Source organism: Mesocricetus auratus, unplaced genomic scaffold, assembly GCF_017639785.1.
Source record: "Mesocricetus auratus isolate SY011 unplaced genomic scaffold, BCM_Maur_2.0 Super-Scaffold_100007, whole genome shotgun sequence".
NCBI classification, from domain to species: domain Eukaryota; kingdom Metazoa; phylum Chordata; class Mammalia; order Rodentia; family Cricetidae; genus Mesocricetus; species Mesocricetus auratus.
The window spans coordinates 97,648,291-97,669,761 of record NW_024429191.1 but is presented as its reverse complement, the minus strand read 5'-3'; the positions used below and the strand labels follow the sequence as shown (position 1 = coordinate 97,669,761).

General features: G+C 47.9%; 1 protein-coding gene across 2 annotated transcripts in view; it reads left to right on the top strand.

Annotated features, from left to right (window-relative positions):
• Ccdc57 (coiled-coil domain containing 57) overlaps window positions 1-20,747 on the top strand; it is a 99,928-nt gene extending 79,181 nt beyond the window's left edge. For both annotated transcript variants that reach the window (XM_040750210.1, XM_040750213.1), the window contains one exon: window positions 20,351-20,747. In XM_040750210.1, the coding sequence (XP_040606144.1) occupies window positions 20,351-20,562 (212 nt within the window). In that variant the 3' untranslated portion in view covers window positions 20,563-20,747. The remainder of the gene's footprint in view (window positions 1-20,350) is intronic.
• The last annotated feature ends 724 nt before the right edge of the window (window positions 20,748-21,471 follow it).

Sequence of the window (21,471 nt, the reverse complement as noted above, 5' to 3'; positions counted from 1 at the left end):
CACAGGCAGGGAAGGTCTGTGCCCGCAGGGAACAGGAGTTGAGGGGGTTCCACACAGGAGAGGCCTGACCCTCAGTACTAGGCAAGTTCTTAGTCTGAGGTGTGCAGGTACCACGATCCCATTCTCAAGAGGAAACCGAGGCCAGATGCTGTTCGTCAGAGAGCTGCCTAATGTGTCTGTCCTGCGCTCAGCTCTCCGAAGCTCCAGAAAGCGCAGACCCAACCAGAACTGGGCAGAAAGGGCAGGGTTAGCAGGAGGGCTACAGTTGGCCATGGGTCAAAGGGTTAGGGGTGTGGAAGCTCCTGGGGAATGTGGCTACGAGTTGGGGCTAGCCCAGATCCTCCCCAGTCAGTACTCCCCAGTCAGGGCTCCTACAGTTCATTCTGCTTCTCCCACCAAGCCAAAGGCTAAGGCATAATGACTGGGTTGGTTTTTTTCTTTAAAATCCTGTGAATCTTTTTGAGCTCATGTTCATGGAACAAAGCCTATAATCCTAGCTCTTGGAGGTGGAGGGAAGAGGATCATCACGAATTCAAGACCAGCCTGGGCTGCACAGTGAATTCAAAACTAGCCTGGGCTACTTTACCTGATCCCACTCCAAAAGGAAAAATAAAATTGTTGTTTGTTGTAAGCCGTTTCTTAAATCCTACTTACATAACACAGCTTCTGTGTGGATCCTAACACTGACAGTGACCGCACCATTACCAGGCTTCTCTTATCTGGAGATCCAGGAGGAAAAAGAAAAAGAACTAAACAACCGTTCCTTGTCTGATGGCCTGATTGTGGAGTCGCCCTACCCCAGACTCTGCTTGAATAGCCACCCCTCGACCTCGGGGCCTCACCAGGAGAGAGTTTCCATCAGGGAAGGAGAGTGGGGGAGGTGAGCAGGCAGGAAGAAGGCACTGGGCTAGGCCTGGACACACCCACAGTGGCTCCTCCCGACTCTGTGGGTCCAATAAGCTTCTGTTTCTAGAGAAACTAGACATTTTTTTTCTTTAAAATGTTCACTTTGAGAACACAAACGAAACAGTTCTTTTGTTTGTTTTTCCTTCTCTGTGTAGCCCTGGCCATCCTGGAACTCCCTGTAGACCATGCTGCTGGTCCTAAACTCAGAGATCCACCTGGAGTGCTGGCATTAAAGCTGTATGCCAGTTGTAAAACAGTTCTTTCTGGGACCTTTGTAGGGAAAAGTGCTTTCAACTCGAGCATGAGGACCTGAGTTTAGATCCCAGAACCCACATAAGCCAAGTGTGGCAACTTGGTGGATCTTGGGGATATTGGAAAGCCAGTGCAGCAGAAACAGAGTGGCAGAGCAGAGGCAGGTGGGTCTCTCTGGTCTGCAGAGTAAGTTCTAGGACAGCAGGGCTCCACAGAGAAACCTGTCAGAAAAAAAAAACAACTAACAAAATAACTAAATAACTAAATAAAATAATAAAAGGGGTTGACAAGATGCCTTAGTGGATAGAGGCGCTTGCTGCCAGACCTGACAGCTATAATCTGATTCCTGGGGCATGGTGAGAAAAGAGCTACCACAAATTGACCTCTAACCTTCATATACTTGCTGAGACGAGTGTGTGCCCCACACAAAAATAAAAAGCGGGGAGACTTGGAGAGATGGCTTAGCATATAAGAACACTTGTTGCTCTTACCAGGCTTCTGGGTTTGATTCCCAATAGCCACGTGACTGCTCACAACCATCAATAACACCAGTTCCAGGGTATCCAACACCCTCTTCTGACCAACCATACATGCTGTGCACATACTTACATTCAGGAAAAACAACCATACACATAAAAGAAAATGAATCTTTTTTAAATTAATTAATTTAAAATGCTCACTTTTGTACATTAGTGCTTAATGAATCAAAACAATGTATGGGCTAATCCCAGATGTTTTTGGGGAAGCAGCGCACTCCTGAAGCCTTGTAGGCTCCAACAGCATCTTCACTGTCAATGCCAATTGAAACTGGGCTGGTGGGCTGGAGAGATGGCTCAGAAGTTAAGAGTACTAGCTGTGGCCAGGCATACTGGCACATGCATTTGATCCCAGTACTTGGAAGTCACATGCCTGGATCTGTTTCTCTTTTAGACTGGATTAATCTCAGTGTAGCCCAAAGTGGCCTTGAACTCACAGAGATCCTCCTGCCTCTGCCTCTGGAGTGCTAGGACTAAAGGCATATACCACCACTGCTTGACCTCTATGGCTAACTAGTGGGTAGCTCCACACTCTGATCTTCAGGCGAGCTTTATTAGATAACAAACACAATATCACCACAGTGCATGTGTTATACAGGTGGGTAAAACACAAACACATGAACAATAAATTTTTAAAGGAAGGGAAGGAGGAGCAGAGAGAAGAGGAAGACAGGAGGGGAGAGGAAAGAAAGGAAGCAGAGGCAGGAAGGGAGGAAAGAAACAAAAAGTCCTGTGTTGGGAAGCAGCATTCTAGCCCTGTGAGGTAAGCCGCTTAGTGTCAGGATGGTGATGTGGGTTTGTGGTGAGTGACTCCACACTCTTCCTGATCTGTCCATCTTAGCCCCAGCCTGACCTCCCATGATGCTTAATAGCCTGCATCCCTGACACCAGAGCTGCCCACTGCCTGGTCCTACAGGTGCTTTGTGTCTCTTGTGAAATGCAGGGTGAGCTCAGGAGAGCAGCAGTTAAGATGTCCTTGTGGGAAATGGTAATGAGCTGGCTGTGATGTGTATTTGTGATAAGAAAAATCAAGTGAAAATCTTACTCGGGATGTGCAGCCTTCAAGAACAGTTTGTGACTGCTGTAAACTGATCCAGAACACCTCGTTCCTTCCCCATCTGCTTCTCACACCAGAAAACTGACACAGAACTCCCCTAAGCTCTGAGTAACCTGGGCTGGAAGGCTCCTGGTAGCCAAGGTGAGATACACAGACCAAGAAGTCTGGGAACAGCAACTCTGGGAAGGAGAAGCAGTCTGTCAGGGCCCTGCCAGCTGTGCTCCAGGAACTTGCCAGAGGAGGGCAGGGAGAGCCCTGTGTGGACCTGGTTACGTCCCCCGGCCCACTGTTCTCACTCGTGAGGTCAAGGCTCCTCTCTGTTTCTCAGCATTTCTGCCCTAGGCCTGGTCCCTGCAGCTGAGTGAGAGCCTGCTGCTGGCCACACTGCTCTGAGACGCCTGTACAACCCCACTGCATCGTGGAAGGGCTGGAGAGATGGCTCAGTGGTGCAGAGCACTGGCTGCTCTTCCAGAGGACCTAAGCTTGATTCCACACCCACACATCTGCTCACAGTCTGGTCCTTACCAGACTCTAAGGATCCCCATATACAGCTAACTGGCTAACTGGACAAAGATATAAAGCAGCTGTTTGCAGATAGGAGGACAGGGATCTCTGCCCACCACCCCTGGGACAGAGGGACAGAAGCCAGTTCTAGGTCATAATGTCACCTGAATGGAGGCCACTTCTGGGCTGCAAGGAACAATCTCGAGCAGGCAGTACAGTGCTGAGGAGATGGAGAATGCAACTTGGAGAGTCAAGGAAGGATGGCAGTCGAAGCAGAGCCTAAATAAAAGAGGGACTATGTGGAAAAGCACCCTGGATATCACACATGTCCAGCAAATGAGGCTCAGGGCTGGGGGATACCTGGGTGGTGGAGTGATTGTCTGGCATGCCCAAGGCTCTATCCCATTACCACAAAATGAAAAACAGAAGTGCAAGAGGATGTACACAAGTTCAAGGCCAGCCTGTTCTGTATGTAGAGTTCCAAACCAGCCAGGACTACACATGGGACCCTATCTCAACAATACCACCACCCCAAAAAAATTTTTAAGGTCAGCCTGGGGTACATAGCTTGAAACCCTATCTAAAAAAAACAGTGAAAGAGAGGTAAAGAAAGGGGGAGAAGGAAGAGTTAAGGGGAGAAAGAGGAAAAAAAGAAAAGAATTATAACAAAATGAAGTTTCCAGAGCTCTGTCAGGGTAGGGGGTGTTAAGGCTCCAGACAACGTGAGTGACATTCCCAGGGTGCATCTGCTTCCACAGTCCTGGGGTGCCTAGACAGCAGCTCATCTGTACCAGAATCAGCCCAGGCTCCTCTGAGAGACAGAAATTTCAGTAATAAAAGAAAATTGTGGTGGCGCAGTCCTTTAATCCATACTCTAGAGAGGCAGAGGCAAGCAGATCTCTGTGAATTTGAGGCCAGCCTGATCTACATAATGAGTTCTAGGATATCTAGGATTACATAGTGAAACCCTGTCTCCAAAAAAGAAAAAAAAAAAAAAAAAAAAAAAGAGCCAGGCAGTGGTGGCGTGTGCTTTTAATTCCAGGTCTCTGGAGGCAAAAGCAGGCAGATCTCTAAGTTCCAGGCCAGCCTGGTCTACAGAATGTGTTCCAGAACAGCCAGGGTTAGACAGAGTCTCAGGAAAAAAAATATATATATAATCATGTATTGTATGTATGTATGTATGTATATATGCATGCCAATATGACCTGAGTGTAGCTCAGTGTGAAAACACAGGGCCTGAGGACGTTCAGTTGATAAGAGTCCCTGGGTTCCATCCCAACACTGCATAAATAAGTACAGTGACACAGGTCTGTCATCCTAGTATGTGGTAGGCAAAGGTAAGAAAATCAAGTATTTCAGCTATGGAGCTTAAGACTAACCTAGGCTACATGAGACTTTTTTAAAAACAGGGAAACCGGGTGATGATGGCACACATCTTTAATCACAGTGCTCAAAAGGCAGAGGTAGGTGGATCTCTGTGAGTTCGAGGCCAACCTGGTCTACAAAGCAAGTTCAGGACAGTCAGGGCTGTTACACAGAGAAATCCTGTCTTGAAAAAAAACAAACAAGAAAGAAAGAAAGAAAGAAAGAAAGAAAGAAAGAAAGAAAGAAAGAAAGAAAGAAAGAAAGAAAGAGGGGGAGGGAAGGAAGGAAAAAAAGAAAAAACAGATGGGGCTGGAGAGTTAGCTCAGTGGTTAAGAGCAGCCACTGCTCTTCCAAAGGATCCAGGTTCTATCCTCAGCAACCACATGGCAGCTCACAACTGTCTGTGACTCTAGTCCCAGAGCATATATGCTCTTTTCTGGCCTCAGACATATATGTACGCAGAACATCCATATCTACAAAATATATGCGCTTCCTGTGTTGATCTGCAACACCTAGGTACAACTGATCCTCTTGCCTTAGTCTCTGTCTGGCTTTCTTTCCTTTTTTAAGACAGGGTAGCTCAGGATGACCTTTCACTCATTATATATGACCTTGAACTCATCCTCCTGCCTCTATATCCAAGGTGCTGAGATGACAGGAGTATGTCACTCCCCCAGACCTTTCTCTCTTGAAAAAAAAAATGTCTAAAGACAAATTAAGAAAGCCAAGACTCCAGAAAAGAACAGAAAAATTACTGAGCAGCTATCATAGATACTTAGGTTAATTTTTCTGTGAAAGGGTTAAGGCAGAGCAGATGTAACAACAAGGAGGGTTTCCAGATGAAAATGTCTGTGTGGTGGGGCACAGAAGTCTTAGGTGTGCTTCTCACAGAAGGAGCACGTGTGTGTCTCTCTTAGGGTCCTCCTTGTTTCCTGGCTTCTCTGGGGTTGTGGACTGTAGTCTGGCTATCCTTTGCTCTATGTCTAATATCCACTTACAAGTGAGTACATACCGTGTATGTCTGTGTCTGGGTTATCTCACTCAGGATGGTTTCTCCTAGTTCCACCCATCTGCCTGGGAATTTCAAGATGCCAATGGAAGAGCAAATGTGCAGAAATAACAGGACTCTGTTGGAGTTCAGCCCTGCACTGGGCCCAGCAGACCAGGCTAGATGTCAGTATGGAACTGTTGAGGCCACTGTCCCTGTCCAACTTGAAGCCAAATTGTTTGCCTCACCTTCCAGACCTAGAGAAACAATGGCCAAATTCCCAAACAGGCCACTTTCAGTTGGCAAGATAACAGAGTTCTCTCTGCCCTAATCCTCTCACAAAATAGCCTACCTAAAGCTAACCAATGTTACTTAATCAGTTACTTTTCTATTGTCCTAGCTGCCAAGTCTAACCTTACAAAGAAAGTAACTTTATTTAGTTAGTTAGTTTTGCCGTGCTGAGAGGATTCACCTCAGGATCTTATACATGGTAGGTAAATGTTACTAGCACTGAGCTGCATCCCCAGCAAGTGAGTAACTTTGAAATAACCATTTTAGCCGAGTCTTGTGGCAAAAGCCTGTAATTCCAGCTTGGGCAGCAACCTTCCTGCCTTGGCTTCCAAAGTGCTGAAGCACAAACAGATGTGAGTCAATATGCCCAACTACAACTTAACTGGCTTTATCTCCCGGGGCCAAACATCATATCTTAATATTTTCTTTCCTTTTTTTTTTTTTTTTAGAGAGGGTTTCTTGGTGTTGCCCTAGAACTCACTCTGTAGACCAGGCTGGCCTGAAACTAACAGGGATCCACCTGCCTCTGCCCCCCCCCCATCCATCCAGTGCTGGGATTAAAGGTGTGTGCCACCACCATAAAACAAAAATCATTTTTAAAGCTGAATTTGTATTAAACATATACATACATTCTGTCATCTCCAACAATGCAGTACAGCAGGTGTACTGCATTGTATGAGAAATATTGTATTGTATGAGAAATTATGTGAGCTGGGTGGTGGTGGCACACACCTTTAATCTCAGCACTGAGGAGGTAGAGGCAGGTGGAGATCCAGTTCCAGGACAGTCAGGGTTACACAGAGAGGGAGAAGGAGAGGTGGGGGAGGGTGGGGGAAGGAGGAGGGCAGAGAAACACTTGGACATTCTGTATGAGGACTAGGGCATACATTAGTGTTGGGGAAGGAGATGGCCTAGAGCTGAACCCTGTAGACAGTAAGGCATGACTCCATTATGACTTTAGCAATTGTGCACCAGGAAATAGGGGCAAAGACCAAAGTACTTACTAATCATAAATCATTATACCACAAGATGGATGCGTGGGTGGGTTTGTGTGCTGCAGCCATACTGACCCCAGTGTTTGGCACTGGATCCTACACCCATTTTGCTTGTAAAGTTTACCAAGAGGCCAAAGGCAGAATTTCTCCAACCGAACTGGATTGTATTAATGAATGTACAGAAGCAAGTCTTTTGTAAGACGCATGATGAAGAGTCTCCAAGGAGAAAGCCCCAAAGCCCCTCTGCCACATTCAGTGTCGAGGACCCAGGTCTCAGCTACCTTTTGAAGACAGTTTCTGTCCTGCCTGGCCCCACAGCCGTTTAGTCCCAATAAACACACAGAGGCTAATATTAATTATAAACAGGCCGATGGCTCAGGCTTCTTATTGGCTAGCTTTCTCTTAACTATTAACCCATTTCTATTAAACCGTGTATAAACTATGCCACGAAGCTGTATCTCATAAACTTTTCTCTCAAGTCTTGTGTTAACCTCCATTCTCTAGATTTCTTTTGTAACCACGAAAATAGGAGAATTTCTGTATTCTCCCCTCTGCTAAAGGCTATTGAAACATCCCTACAGGATCCTTGGCCTCTTGGGCCCTGCTGGCTTTGGCCATTTCCCACCAACCGGCTCTGGGGGCCAGACATGGGAGGTGCAGCTCGCCAAACTTCCCTTTTAAGACAGTGTCTGACCTGGTGCCCTTTTTTACAACATCCAAAGCAATTTCAAGGAGGTCCCTCTGTCCTCCTTTTCCCTAGGCCATGATTAGTTTGTTGAAATAAAACATCCTTAACTGAAATCCCTTGTAAAGCAGCAGCTATAGCTAACCCCTGAGTGTATGAGGGTCCAAAATCTGAACAAACTCAAAGAAAATCAGAGATAGCCGCTTTCTTTCTAAAAGGTCTTGAGGCAGTTTCTGACAGGCCGCATTAACTAGCATTTTTACATACTTTGCTGGACAGCAGCTCCCAAGGCTGTGGGCTTCCTGGCTCAGCCTGGCCTCAGCTGGCCTTTGCCCTCTAGGCCTGGGCTGACCCGCCACAGGTCAGGGGTTGCTGGGCTGCTTGCTAAGTCAAAGGCCACCATTATAGCAGCTCCGAGATCATGGCACCAGCATGTTCTGCTGGCCTAGAGCTTATGGGGGGCTAAACCTTGGTTTCCCCGAGTCCTGAAACAGCTGCAGTGGTGACTTCTTCGTGGGGGAGGAATACTTACAAAATTTACAAATTCTAAGAATTTCTGTACTTGCTCCTGCTTTACTCCAGTTCTCCTGGCTACTAAATTATGCCCAAGTAAATATACAATCATCTGACTAATACATTTTCAGTTTCATATCTGCAATCATATGCATTTTCAAGAACTCACTTCACACTTTACACCTTTGGTGTCCATTTGCGACGTCCATCACTTCTGTCCTCAGTGCTCAGGCCCATATAGTGACCCCATCTGTAGTAGTCATCTGTAGTAGCCCTACACGTTGGACACCATCTGATGACAGAGACACTCCTCCATCTCAGGTACGACCCGAGCAAGTTGGCTGGATCTGACTGTAGTCCCACAAAGATGGGTTCCTACAGACTGGCACCTCGATACGGGGCTACTACAGATGACTACTACAGCCTTTCAGATACACCAGCACCAAAGGGAACATTTAAGGACCATGAACACACACACACACACACACACACACACACACACACACATATGTGTGTGTGTGTGCTTTCCTTCCAGGCCACAGGCAGGGAGGTGGTTGAGGTAGAAGACATAGGGGGCTGGACGGGAGTTGTAACATCATCCACAGGCAAATGTGTAGAGGTTTGTATTACAGTGACCCTGTACCCAATTTGTCACACTCTAGCCAGTACTGAGTGAATCAGATGAAAGGTGAGAATCTTCTCAACTGGAACACTCACCCCTGCCCAACCATAGCGCCTCTTTCTTTTCTTTTAATTTGATTTTGAGCTTGTAATCCTCCTGCATCTCTGCCTCTCAGGTGTTAAAATTACAGTGTGAGCCACCAAACCCAGTCTCTTTTTCTCTTTTTGCTCCTTCTTTCTTTTTTCTTTTTTCTTTCTTTTTCTTTTTCTTTTTTCTTTTTTTTCCGAGACAGGGTTTCTCTGTATTGTTTTAGAGGCTGTTCTGGAACTCGCTCTGTAGACCAGGCTGGCCTCGAACTCACAGAGATCCACCTGCCTCTGCCTCCCAAGTGCTGGGATTAAAGGCGTGTGCCACCACCGCCCGGCTTTTTTCTTTTTTTTTTTGAAACATAGTTTGTCCTGGAACTCACTATGTAGACTCATCTGACCTGAAACTCACAGAGATCCTCCTGCCTCTGACTTTGGTGTTGGGATTAAATGCATGCACCACCACACTAGGCCTATCTTAAACATTTTTGTGATGGCTTAGATGTATAAAAAAAAGTCACAAATGTTCATGTTTTTTTTTTAAATGTGCCAGTCACTTGTAGTGCACACCTTTAATTCTAGTACTTGGAGGCAGAGACAGGTGAATCTCTGATTTTGAGGCAGTCTGGTCTACAGAGCAAGTTCCAGGACAGCCAGGGCTACACAGAGAAACCCTGTCTTGAACCACCACCCCCATAAAGAAAAAATCCAGCACTCAGGAGGCAGAGGCAGGTGGATCTCTGTGAATTTGAGGCCAACCTGGTCTACAGAGCTAATTTCAGGCCAGTCAGAGTTCATGGTGAGACTTTGTCTGAAACAAACAAACCAAAAAAAAAAAAAAAAATCAATGGGGCATCATTGTGGCACATGCTGTGATTCCAGCACTCAGGGGTTACATAGTGAGCCCCTGTCTGGAAACAACAACCATTCAGAACTTCAAGTTGGAACAGCAAATAAAAGTGCTCACCATCCTAGCCTAATGACACAAGAAATAAGTGACTTTTCAGGCATGATGGTACGACTTTAATTCCAACCCTCGGGGGGGCAGAGCCAGGCGGATCTCAGGAGTTCGAGGCCAGCCTGGTCTACAGAACGAGTTCTAGGACAGCCTCCAAAACAATACAGAGAAACCCTATCTCAAAAAACCAAAAAATAATAATAACAATAGTGATAATAATGATGGTGATAATCTGATTTTGAAATATAAGGGCTAGAGAGATGGCTCAGTGGTTAAGAGCACTTACTGTTCTTTCAGAGGACCTAGATCGGGTTCCCAGTACCCACATAACAGCTCACAACTGCCTGTATTTCTTTTTATTTTGGGGGGGTTGTTTTTTTTTTTCTGAGACAGGGTTTCTCTGTGCCTTTGTAGACTGTCCTGGAACTTGCTCTTGTAGACCAGGCTGGTCTCAAACTCAGAGATCCGCCTGCCTCTGTCTCCCGGGTGCTGGGACTAAAGGCATGTGCCACCAACACCCGGCTAACTACCTGTAATTCTACTCTAGTTCCAGAATACAGCACCCTCTGGCCTTCACATGTGTGTGTGGTACACACAAACGCATGCAAATACGCATTAAATTTTTTAAGTGTTTAAATTTTAATTAAAAAACAATAAGCCGGGCGTTGGTGGCATATGCCTTTAGTCCCAGCACTCTGGAGACAGAGGCAGGCAAATCTCTGTGAGTTCGAGGCCAGCCTGGTCTACAAGAGCTAATTCCAGGACAGCCTCCAAAGCCACAGAGAAACCCTGTCTTGGAAAGAAATAATAATAAATTCAAACAGGGTCTGACTTCTCATGCCTGTAATTTTAGCATTTAAGAGACTGAGACAGTAGGATTAACATTAGTTCTAGGCCAGGCTGGGCAACAGAGTTTTGGGTGAGTTTAGACTCGCCCAAACAATTCAGCAAACCCGGAAGGCATCGATGAAGAACCTGTAGCTGCCACCTCTTGGTGACAGCCTGAGGCCCATGTCCCTCTGCCTACCCGCATTGGCAGTCCTACCACATAACAAATCGAGAAAAGGGATAAGCAGTTTACAGAGAGGGAGCACTTTCCGCCTGCCTCTGTTTCCCAAGCATCACATGGCCCACTCCCAGGAACCCACCAAGAGAAAAGAAAAAGGCCAGGCATGGTAGCACACACCCTTAATTCCATCACTTGGGAAACAAGACAGGGATGTCTCCGAGTTTGAGGCCCTATCTCAAAAAAAAAAAAAAAAAAACCAAACTAAAAGTATTACAGTGAAGCTCTGCAACAGAGCACTCATCTTGTACTCTGTAAGTCTCCAGTTTTTTTTTTTAAGATTTCTTTGTGTATAAGAGTGTTTTACTTGTATGTATGTGTGCCTGGTGCCTTCAGAAGTCAAAAGAGGGTATTGGATCCCCCTGGACTGGAATTACAGTTTTGAATCACCAAACGGGTGCTTGGAAGTGAATCTAATCTTCTGCAAGAGCAACAAGTACTTTTTGCCATTGAGCCATTACTTCTGCCCTGGAAGGCCCCCGTTTAGCCCCCAACACTGCAAAACAAAGTTACCAGGTCTTGCAGCATTTGTTTATAATCCCAGCACTCAAGAGGTTGAGACAGGAGGATGACAAGTTGGTTGACAGTGAGATTCCCGTCTCAAAACAGGAAAACAAAAATATATTAGACTTATATCTAGACCATCTTAATTGACAGCTTGGGGCTTTGGATAAATGGCTCAGTAGAGTACTTGTGCTGGCATGCACAAAGCCTGGGTTCAATCCCCAATATTACATAAAGGGAGAATGATGATACACACCTATAATCCCAGCACTCAGGAGATAGAAGCAGAAAGATCAGAAATTCAAAATCACAAGTTTGAGGCCACCCTGGGGCACATGAAACTCTGGCTCTAGAGAAGGAAAACAAAGCTTACTAAAGTATTTGAGAAGATGCTTTACAAAATAGACAAATTTCCAGGAAGTTCTAGATAGATGCCCACTCTTGTATGTAAATCACCCCTTAATAAAGATGATTTAAGGGGCCTGAGAGACAGCGGCACCATCAGACAAAACCAAGACTCATCCCACTGAGGGTGCTGTTTGGTGGCCACTGCAGATCCTAGCAGGACGCTTCTAATTCTCATCAAGCCACTAGAGATTTCTTAATTATTCTCCTTTGTGGCTCTTAGGGACATCAAGGGAGGCCATTATTGCAGACAAGCAGGCTAGGAGCCCTAGCGTTATGGGAGTGTACTAGAGCCCAGGGGACAGAGCCAGGGGAGGGGCCCAACATTGCCTTCACCCCTCCACCCCACCCCCCAGTAGCTTCAGTGAAAGACTGCTTTGGAGATTCAGCTTGAAGAAACAGGAACTTAAACTTTAAAAACCAGGGTATAAAGCAGGCATCAGAAATAACTTCCTGGGTTCGTGAGCAGGTATCTGGCCCTGAGGAGTGTTCACATCCAGGCCAGACGCTACACCTGGGGCAGTGCCAGGAAATTTTTATTGCAAGGTGATGGCCGGCCAATTCAGCTTTGCTGTTCCCGAAGTTGTGTCTCTTACAGCTGCTGCAGAGAGGGTCTGGAGTGTAGGTGGAGCCATTGCTGAGCCCCTGAATAGACCTTTACAATTTGGCTTTGATTCCTTCTCCTACTAAGTGGTTGATGATGTCTTCCTTCTATTTCTTCTCTTCCAATCCATACACTCCTTTTCCTTTTCTTAAAGAGTTGGCTGGGCCCCCTAGCACCATGGTAACAGGAGTGGTGACAGTAGTTGTGTTGTATCCTTCTTAAATTGAAGGGGATTAGGCTAAAGTTTCTAAATGTGATGATTGCTGTGAGCTTCTCAATGGGACCTTTATCAAGCTAAGCATTTCTCCTAGCCGGGACTGGAGTGAGTGTGTGCTTAGCATGCACACAGCCTCTAGTTCTGTCCCCAGAACTGTAAAAAGGTACTTTATATCCCTGGTTTAGAGAGAGATGTCATCACAGACAGACGCTAAAGTGTGGTGAAGTCGCTGCAGACCTGGTGTGTGAGGCTGGCTGCCTCACACTTCCCTTTGCAGTGATGTGTGCTCTCTTAGTACTAATTTGGTTTTCTGTTGTTTGTTTTTCTTTTTTTTTAACCTGCATTTGTTTTATGATATTGAGGCAGGGTCTCATACACCCCAAGATGGTGTTGAGTTTGCTGTGTAGCAAGGATGACTTTGAACTTCGGACCCTTCTGCCTCCATCTCCATGGTGCTATGATTCCAGTCACACACCGCCATTCCTGTTTTGTTTTTCACCTACACACAGTTGTACCTGTTCTATTCATTTTTATTGTTGTGGTGTTGTTGTTGTTGGTGGTGTGTGTGTATGTGTGTGTCTGGAGCAGGGAGTTTGCATACCGTGTGGAAGTCAGAGGACAGCTGAGTGGAGTCAGTGCCCTCCTTCCACCCTCACGTGGGTTCTGGGGATTGAACTCAGGTTTCAGGCTTGTACAGCAGGCACTTTTACCTATTGAGACGTTCCTCAACCCTCTCTCTATTTTTTGATTTTTGAAATAAGACTTCACTATCTAACCCAAGCTGCACTTGAACTCATGACCCTATTACTTCTGCCTCCCAAATTCTGGAGTTACAGGTATGTATCATCAGGCCAACCCAGCTGTCACTCATTTTCTAACCCTACAGATAATTTGGAGAAGATAGGACTTGACTATTTCCTAAAATTTCTTTCCGTACTTTTTTTAAAAAGATGTGATCTCTCTGCTGGGTGGTGGTGGCCCATGTCTTTAATCCCAGCATTTGGGAGGCAGCAGCAGGTAGATCTTTGAATTCAAGGCCAACATGGTCTACACAGTGAGTTCCAGAATAGACAAGAATACACAGAGAAACCCTGTCTCAAAAAACAAAACAAAAGACAGCGTCTCACTATGTAACTCTGGCAGGCCAGGAACTCACAGAGATCCACCTGCCTCTGCCTCTCCAGTGCTGGGATCAAAGGTGTGCACTACCACATCTGGCCTTTCCCTGCTTTAGAAGTTCCTACATAAGAGGGTTCTAGGTGTGGCCTTTACATAGAACTAGAATTCACTAAGCTTGGTGGTGCACGTCTCTAATCTCAGTACTCAATAGGCAGGTGGATCTCAGTGAGCTCAAGAACAGTGTGGTCTACACAGTGAGCTCAGGACAGCCAGGACTATAGAAAGAGTTCTCAAACAAAACAAAACCTGCAGCAGAACTTTCCCTCCACTTTAAGAACATGTACTGTGTACCTGTAGTACATGAAAAGTTCTGTTTATGATTCAAAACAAAGATGCCGGAGAGTTTGGGGTGAGTCTGGCTGCAGGTAAACAACGCTGCTCTTCACTCTTACCATAGAGTTAGCAATGGTGGAGCAAGGGGTGCATGTCTCCTTCCCACTCTCTCTCTTTACACACACACATACATGCACACACATACGCACACGCACATGCACATACACACACACACACACACACCAGGCACCTACTTGTTTCCTGACTTCCTCACAGCCAAAACAGTAGGAGCTAGCTCTCTGTAACTACTTCTGGGTAGCCTGGCAGCATTTTTTCAAGAAGACATTCCACTCAAGATCAGGATTAGGAAATGTGGCCTTCCTAATTAAACTTGAACTAATCAGTCTAGTAGGGTAAAAGGCCACATTCCCTGTCAGGCCTGGCATTGAAAACTGGAAGTGAGAAGTTGTTTAGGCATCAGGAGAAATGGGGATTGGTATTTTCTAGACATGTTTCTTGTGGCCTGAAGATACTACCATATACATTGTGGCACCACTGATTGTCTAAAGTGGAAAGCCATTAACTGGCTGACAGCACACTTCATTCTATCACTTAAGGTATATTTGCAAAGTTCATGTCACTCTGTAACCAGAACTGACCTTCCTATGAACAGAGATAGTGCAGCTACTTGTAGTTTGATGCACTATTTGTGGGGTAGAGGTGTAGATCAGATATTTGGAACTCCAGCCAGTGCCACCTCCCAGTAGTGTCCTAGATGGTGACCAGAGAGGCCCTTTTAACCAGCCAGAGTAGCTTGCCTATGCTCTCCAAATGCTACAGTCAAGGATTCTGACCTGGCCCTGAGGACAGTGGCCTCTGGCCTTAAGCATGGAGAACATGAGCCAGTGTCGTGGTACATGCCTTTAATCCCAGCACTCAGGAGGCAGGGGTAGGTGGAGCTCTATGAGTTCAAGGCCAGCCTGGTCTACAGAGTGAGTTCCAGGATGGCTAGGATACACATAGAAACCCTGTCTCAAAAAACCAAAACACACACACACACACACACACACACACACACACACACACAGAACACAGAAACACTCACTATGTGCTCTTAAACCAGTATGGGCAGAACTAAGGAAGGCATAGAGGAAGGGTGGGAGAGACCAATTTGGGAACACCTTGCATCTTCTGATGTCAATTCCTATCTGTGAGATTGACTCATGTCCCAGCCTATGGATCCAGAGGCCGCTCCTCTCCCTGCAGTGACTCAGGCCCTGTAGCTGTCCTGGCTGTCCTAGAGACATCATGAGCACTCAGTGGTGTAGAGGGAGCAGCACTGCTCTCAGGAGGACTTCACCTCATAGACACTGGCTCACTAATCAGTAGTACTGATCCTGCATCCCTAAGCCAGAGAAGCATAACACTGGACAATGGCTACCTTCGTCCAATCCCTGAGCACCCCTCCCCCAGCACAGCAAGGCCTGTTTGTCCTGGAACCTGCAAAACAACCCTGCCCACTGATCCTGTCGACCCAAGAGGTGCTGAGCATTAGGTTGGATGACACTGGCCTCCTCAAGAAGCCATGGCAACTCATCTCCCCCAGGTGCTTCCCCATCTTTCAGGCTGGGGAATTAGGTCTCCTGCCCTTCATCCGGTGGCATGCTGAAGCTGAGGACTGAGAGAAGGCAGCAGAGGCACTGTGTTGAACTGTGTGGCTCCTACCAGGCACCAGAGCACTGCCTGTGCTTCCGGCCCTGGCACTCAGGCCTGACGCCTGGGTGACTGTATCCTCCCTGCATGTGCTACAGGCATGTCATCTCTCTGCCTCTCCTTCCTGGGGGGACAGAAATCAGCACATGGGGTCCAAAGGGTCATTGGCCAGAACTCCAGAGAACGATTTCAGAGAAGGCCTTTGACCTGGCCAGTCGCCCATAATGTCTTGAGCAAGCTGGGCAGCCTTTGTCAGCGTGGCCAGCGCAGCCTCTCCCCATAAGGCCACACTGGTAGATGAGAGGAGCATTGCCTCACTTAGCTGTCCTGGGCCAGGAAAGCAGAGAACAGCTAAGGTACAGCAGCCCAGAGATGCCACGACCCTGAGGTGCCACAGATAGTGAGGGGTTTGCTACCCACAGTGTAGCTATCACTGACGGTCTAACAATCCCTCACCAGCCTTGGCCTGCTCTGACATAGCCTAGGATTCTCAGGACCCTGCCTGAAGTCTCAAGTTGGTAGGTAGACCCTGCAAAAGTTTGTCTGTCATTTTATCTAGAAGTCAGTCAAACACAAGTTGGCCATCTCCAGAGAATATCTGATCGAGTTACACACCATCTGAACACACACAGGATTATATACACACACCATATGAACGTACACATACAGGATTACACACACACACCATCTGAACATGCACAGGGTCCCACATGAGGGGCATAAGGGACACTGAGGACCCAAAGCAGGTCCACAGCCTTCCAAACACCTTGAGGCATCTGTCGTGTTCTCGGGCCTCCCCTGCCTGTCTCTCTTTCTGCCCACACTATTGTGTCTTCCCAAGAATGGATTCAGAGGATAGCCAGTTCTCCAGACACCTCACAGTACAGCTGTCACCCCCATCCTTGGCCCTGCCTCCGTCTCCCACCACCCCTGCCAGAGGCAGAATTAGAATCATGCCAGGTCGTTGCACAGGCAATACTTACTGGGCACAGCCTCTCTCTTTATGTGTTTCCTATACAGATGGCTTGCTGTAGGCAGGACAGCAAGAAAGAGACAGGCCTATTCACACCTAGGAAAAGTCATCTTCAGGAGGGATGGTGGGGCCAAGACCACCCATGCTCCCTCTCTTGAGCCCCATGGCAGTGAGCACTAGCGAGGTTCTTGCTCCTCTGCTGTTGCACAGCTCAAGGGGACTTGGTATCCAACAGCCCTGTGAGTAGAGCTCAAGCTGCTGGCCATGCAGCTTTGGGATCCCCAAGGTGTTGTGAGGAGTCAACATTTGGGCTTGAGTAGCATCTGACTACCCAAGGTTACAGGCTCTTCTAGAAAAGCATGAGGCAGGGGTTTGGTACAGGAATGGGGATGCTGAGCCATCACACCATGTGACCATGAAAGCTGGGAAGCAAGTTCGTGTTCACCCATGTGCGCACAACTGAAGGCTTGAACTCCACCTTGGAGGTGGTAGGGAGCCTCAGAGGGTTTGAAGGACCAGAAAGTGTAATCCGACCTAGTTGGTAAGCATGATGGAAAAAGGAGCTCATGTTGAATACAAAAAGAGAGCTGAGGCGCACACAGGTTCCAGGGGGACAGGAGAGGTCTCAGTGACAGGTTGGTTAACCCCCAAAGACAGTAGGGATGGAGCAGACAAGCCTAAGATGAGCTGGAAAGGTCTTGGCAGCTGTGCCCAGGACCACAACTTGGACTGAGTCCTAAGCTGCAGCCAGGGCCCAGGGCAAGCCTGGCCCAGCTCCCCCAGGCAGGCTCTGGAGACATCACTGAGTCCAGTCTTTGGAAAGCCACATCAGGGCAGCCATAGAGCTGGGAGGTCACATGATATCCAGGAGGCAAGAAGCTGGGATAGTAGCTTTGAAGGTGGCTCCTGGGGCTGGGAGCCTTGGGGGCAGGAGACCTGAGGCTGACAAAGTATTACCCCTTGGTAGTCAGACATTTTAGTGCCCCCAGTGCAGATAAGAGCCAAGCCCATCTCCAAACAGTCAGGTGTCCTCCCCAGACTCCACCATCAAATGCTCAGTGAAGACAAGCCATGGTGCTGCAGTAACCCCAAAGATCTGTAAGGCTCCAATACCTCTCCCTCAATTAAGAGCCATAAGGACTAAAATGTCTTACAGAGCTAGAACTTTCCACAAGTCAAGTGCTGGGAGAGGCAGATCAAACAGGAGGCTGATGTGCAGGGGACTCTGTGCAAGACGGCACTGCATCCAGATTTCAAACCCCTAGGTGAAAAAGCAGAATCCCAGAGAGGCAGAATGAGCTTAACAGGCAAGTTACTGGTCAGCACAGGGAGGAATCTCAAAAGAAACACCAGGAACAGAAACCAAAGGCCACAAAGCAGAGTGTCCTTTTCTTCTTCTAACTAGACCTGCTCAGGGACCCTTCAAGTAAACCCTCCTAGCTCTGGGTCTGCCCAGCCCTTAGTGCCAGTTAGAAGCTACTTTGTCTGACACTGGTCAGAGTCATGACCAGCTCCACTGTGATCAGCAGTTGAACTGGGCTATTCCTTCCTTGGCCTTTGCCCCTGCCTGTTCCAGGTAGCCAGCAAGAGGACCTCACATGAAGATCTTTCTGTAATTCCTGCCTCTCCATGATGCCTTCTGGGAAGGGCCCCACCAAGTAACATAGCAGATAGTGACTTGGAGAGAGATGGGGTAGAAAGGAGGGGTAGTCTGGGTTTGGAGAACCAGACATACCCAGCAGGAGTTCCTGAGTCAGATAGCAGAGCCTGGTCCAGCAGGAGCAAGAACAGAAATGGCCTTAATGAAGTTGCTGGTTCTAGGTTTTCAAAAAGTTTCCTCAAGCTGGGTGGTGGGCCATGCCTTTAATCCCAGCACTCGGGAGGCAGAGGCAGGTGGATCTCTGTGAGTTTGAGGCCAGCCTGGTCTACAGGTGAGTTCCAGGACAGCCATGGCTGTTACACAGAGAAACTCTGTCTTGAAAAAACAAAAAGCAAAGTTTCTGACTGGAGAAATGGATCAGCAGTTAAAAGCACTGGCTGTTCTTCCAAAGGTCCTGAGTTCAATTCCCAGCAACACATGGTGGCTCACAACCATCTGTAATGAGATCTGAGGCCCTCTTCTACACACCAGCAGAACACTGTATGTATATAATAAATCTTTAAAGTTTCCTCATAAAGCTGGACATAGTATGACCTACCTGTCACCCCAGCCCTCACAAGGCTGAAGCAGGAGGATTGCTGTGAGTTTAAGGCCAGCCTGGGTTACAAAGCAAGACCTTGACTTTAAAAGAGACAGATATAAAAAGACACCTCCCACCACCCCCCACCATCCAGGATAGCAAAGCTATTAAGCTGTTCTGATGGGAAGCAGAGTGGAGGGCAGCTCATCTGCCTGTCACTTCTCTGGAGCCCATGCAAGCATTCAGACTCCATGCCCACTGCACAGTGGGGTCAGCTGGGATACACGGACTCTTCCTCTACTCAGTGCCCATCCAGCACGTGCCAGGTCTTTGGGAGTCACAGAGAAGGGAACTCATTAGTGCTGGGCATATCACCTCCTAGCCTGCCTCATGCATATAAAATGGCTGAGTCAAGGCTGGCAAGCAGTGGGGGTTAGGTCCCCTTGTCACGACTCTGCTATGAACGCAGTGCATGGTGTTGCTTGCTTTTGTTTGTTTGTTTGTTTGTTTTTCAAGGCAGGGTTTCTCTGTGTCTTTGAAGGCTGTCCTGGAACTAGCTCTTGTAGATCAGGCTGGTCTCGAACTCACAGAGATCCACCTGCCTCTGCCTCCCAAGTGCTGGGATTAAAGGCATGTGCCGCTGCCACCACCTGGCTGTGTTGCTTGCTTTTAATCCCTGCATTTGGGAGGCAGGTGGATCCCCAGTTTCTAGACCAGACAATTTACATAGTGAGTTCCAGGTAAAGCAGAGCTACATAATGAGATCCTGTCTAAAAAGAGCCCCAGTTCCCAGTAAACCAGAAGTTTCCTGTCTGCTGGGCCAGACTGCCAGAGAGAAAGGAGAAGTCTTTAGGGAGGTGAAATAGTGTCTTACAAAGAGAAACATTTTTAGTGTTAAAGACTCAAAAGACAAAAAAGCTCAAAAGATATAGATGGTCACCTACAAAGGCTAGATGTGGCCTGCCTATTAATTCTGGGTACTAGCAACAGCAATGAAATGATCACCTAAACCATGGCTCAAGTGAACACTGGCTGGGCTGCTTTGGTGTTTAACCTGTGCCTGGTACAGTGCAGCTCCCAAGTCCTTGGCCTGTCTGTCAGGAAGGCTAAGTAGCTGGAAGTGTTCATGAACACCACCTATACACTCAGGCCCTGAGGACAGGACAGCTGGCTGGACTCTTGGTGGGGTGGTCTGGCATGAATGGGAGGTGGGGCCACCTGCCCCCATCCCCTCAGGAAATGGTCACAGCAGGTCCGGATGTTTTTGTTGTTTTGTCTGTGTGCTGGGGAAAAGGCAGGCCCAGGCCCAGCAATGAATATATGGAGCCCATGCCCAAAAAGGCTGCACCCCAGACAGGATCCAACACAGCTGCTGGCACTAGCTAGGGCTAGGTCATTATGAGGGCCTGCAAAGAGTTCTCACACACCCCTCCTCTTCCTGTGTTCCTAACCAAACCTCTTCTGCTGCTTACCTGTAGAGTGCCCGCCACCTCCAGGAGCCAGCTGTCTCCAGAAGGTCGACCAGAGCACTGTCACCAAGCAAAGCACCTTTGCTGTCAAAGGGCTAAAGATGGAAGCTCAGCCCAAAGCCACACACCCCAGACCCAGCAAGTCTCAACCAGCTAAACCTACAAACTGCCAGAGGCAGCAGCGGCACCCTAGGGTCCGCAACTACAACCTCAAGGACTAAGTCTCAGCCCCCTGCGGGGGACCCAAGAGGGCCTCCGCCTTGGTGCTTGGGGCCTGTGCTGGTACAAGTTGGGTGTGAGTGCGCACATGGCGTAAGGTGGGCTGTGAGCACAGGGCAGGCTCCCAAATGACCTTCCCGATGCCATCAGGCCATTAAAACCCTCCTCCATCTGCTTGGCCTGCAAAGTTGTCTATCTTGTCCTACTTGCCTCCTGCCTGTGTCACCACTTAACAGCCACCATGCACTAACGACGTCACTCAGTGTCCTCTAGACCCTGGTGGGGAGAATAGAGTGGCCACCTGCAAAGCCAGTGTGTCCTCAAACAACCCTGTGTGAGAGGTACTCCTGGGAGTATATCCCTCGAGACCCCATCACACACAAGTACCACAGGAACACAACCCACATGCCCTTCTGAAAACCTCACCACGAGACCCGCCTTGACTCTAGTCAAGGATGATGATGTCTCGACTTGATTTGAAATGTCTTAGGCCTGGTATCACTGCCTGACCATTTCCTGCCAGAACTTAGGGGTGGCTGTGGCCTCGGCCTTGCTGGCTATCCCCCAAGACAGACCCATGGAGGGTTGTGGGGGTGAAGGGTATCTCCCAGGTCCTCGGTCGCTGTTGTGACGCTGACTAGTCATATGACATTTGCAGCTTCCCTCTGCACCCGTGTAAAATACTAGCTGGCTAGCTGACCTGTGACAAATGTAACAGGAAAACCCACACTCAGTAATGTGGTCTAGGATGCCAGAATCTCAGGCCTATGCAGCAGCGGTTTGCAGATCACTCTTGTGTGCTTGTAATAGGCTTCTCTCCAGGTGCATATGCAAAGAACCATGGGATGTCCTCACAACGGCCCACCTGGGTGCACTGTGCTTCCAGGACCAACAGGGGCCATGGCAGGCCA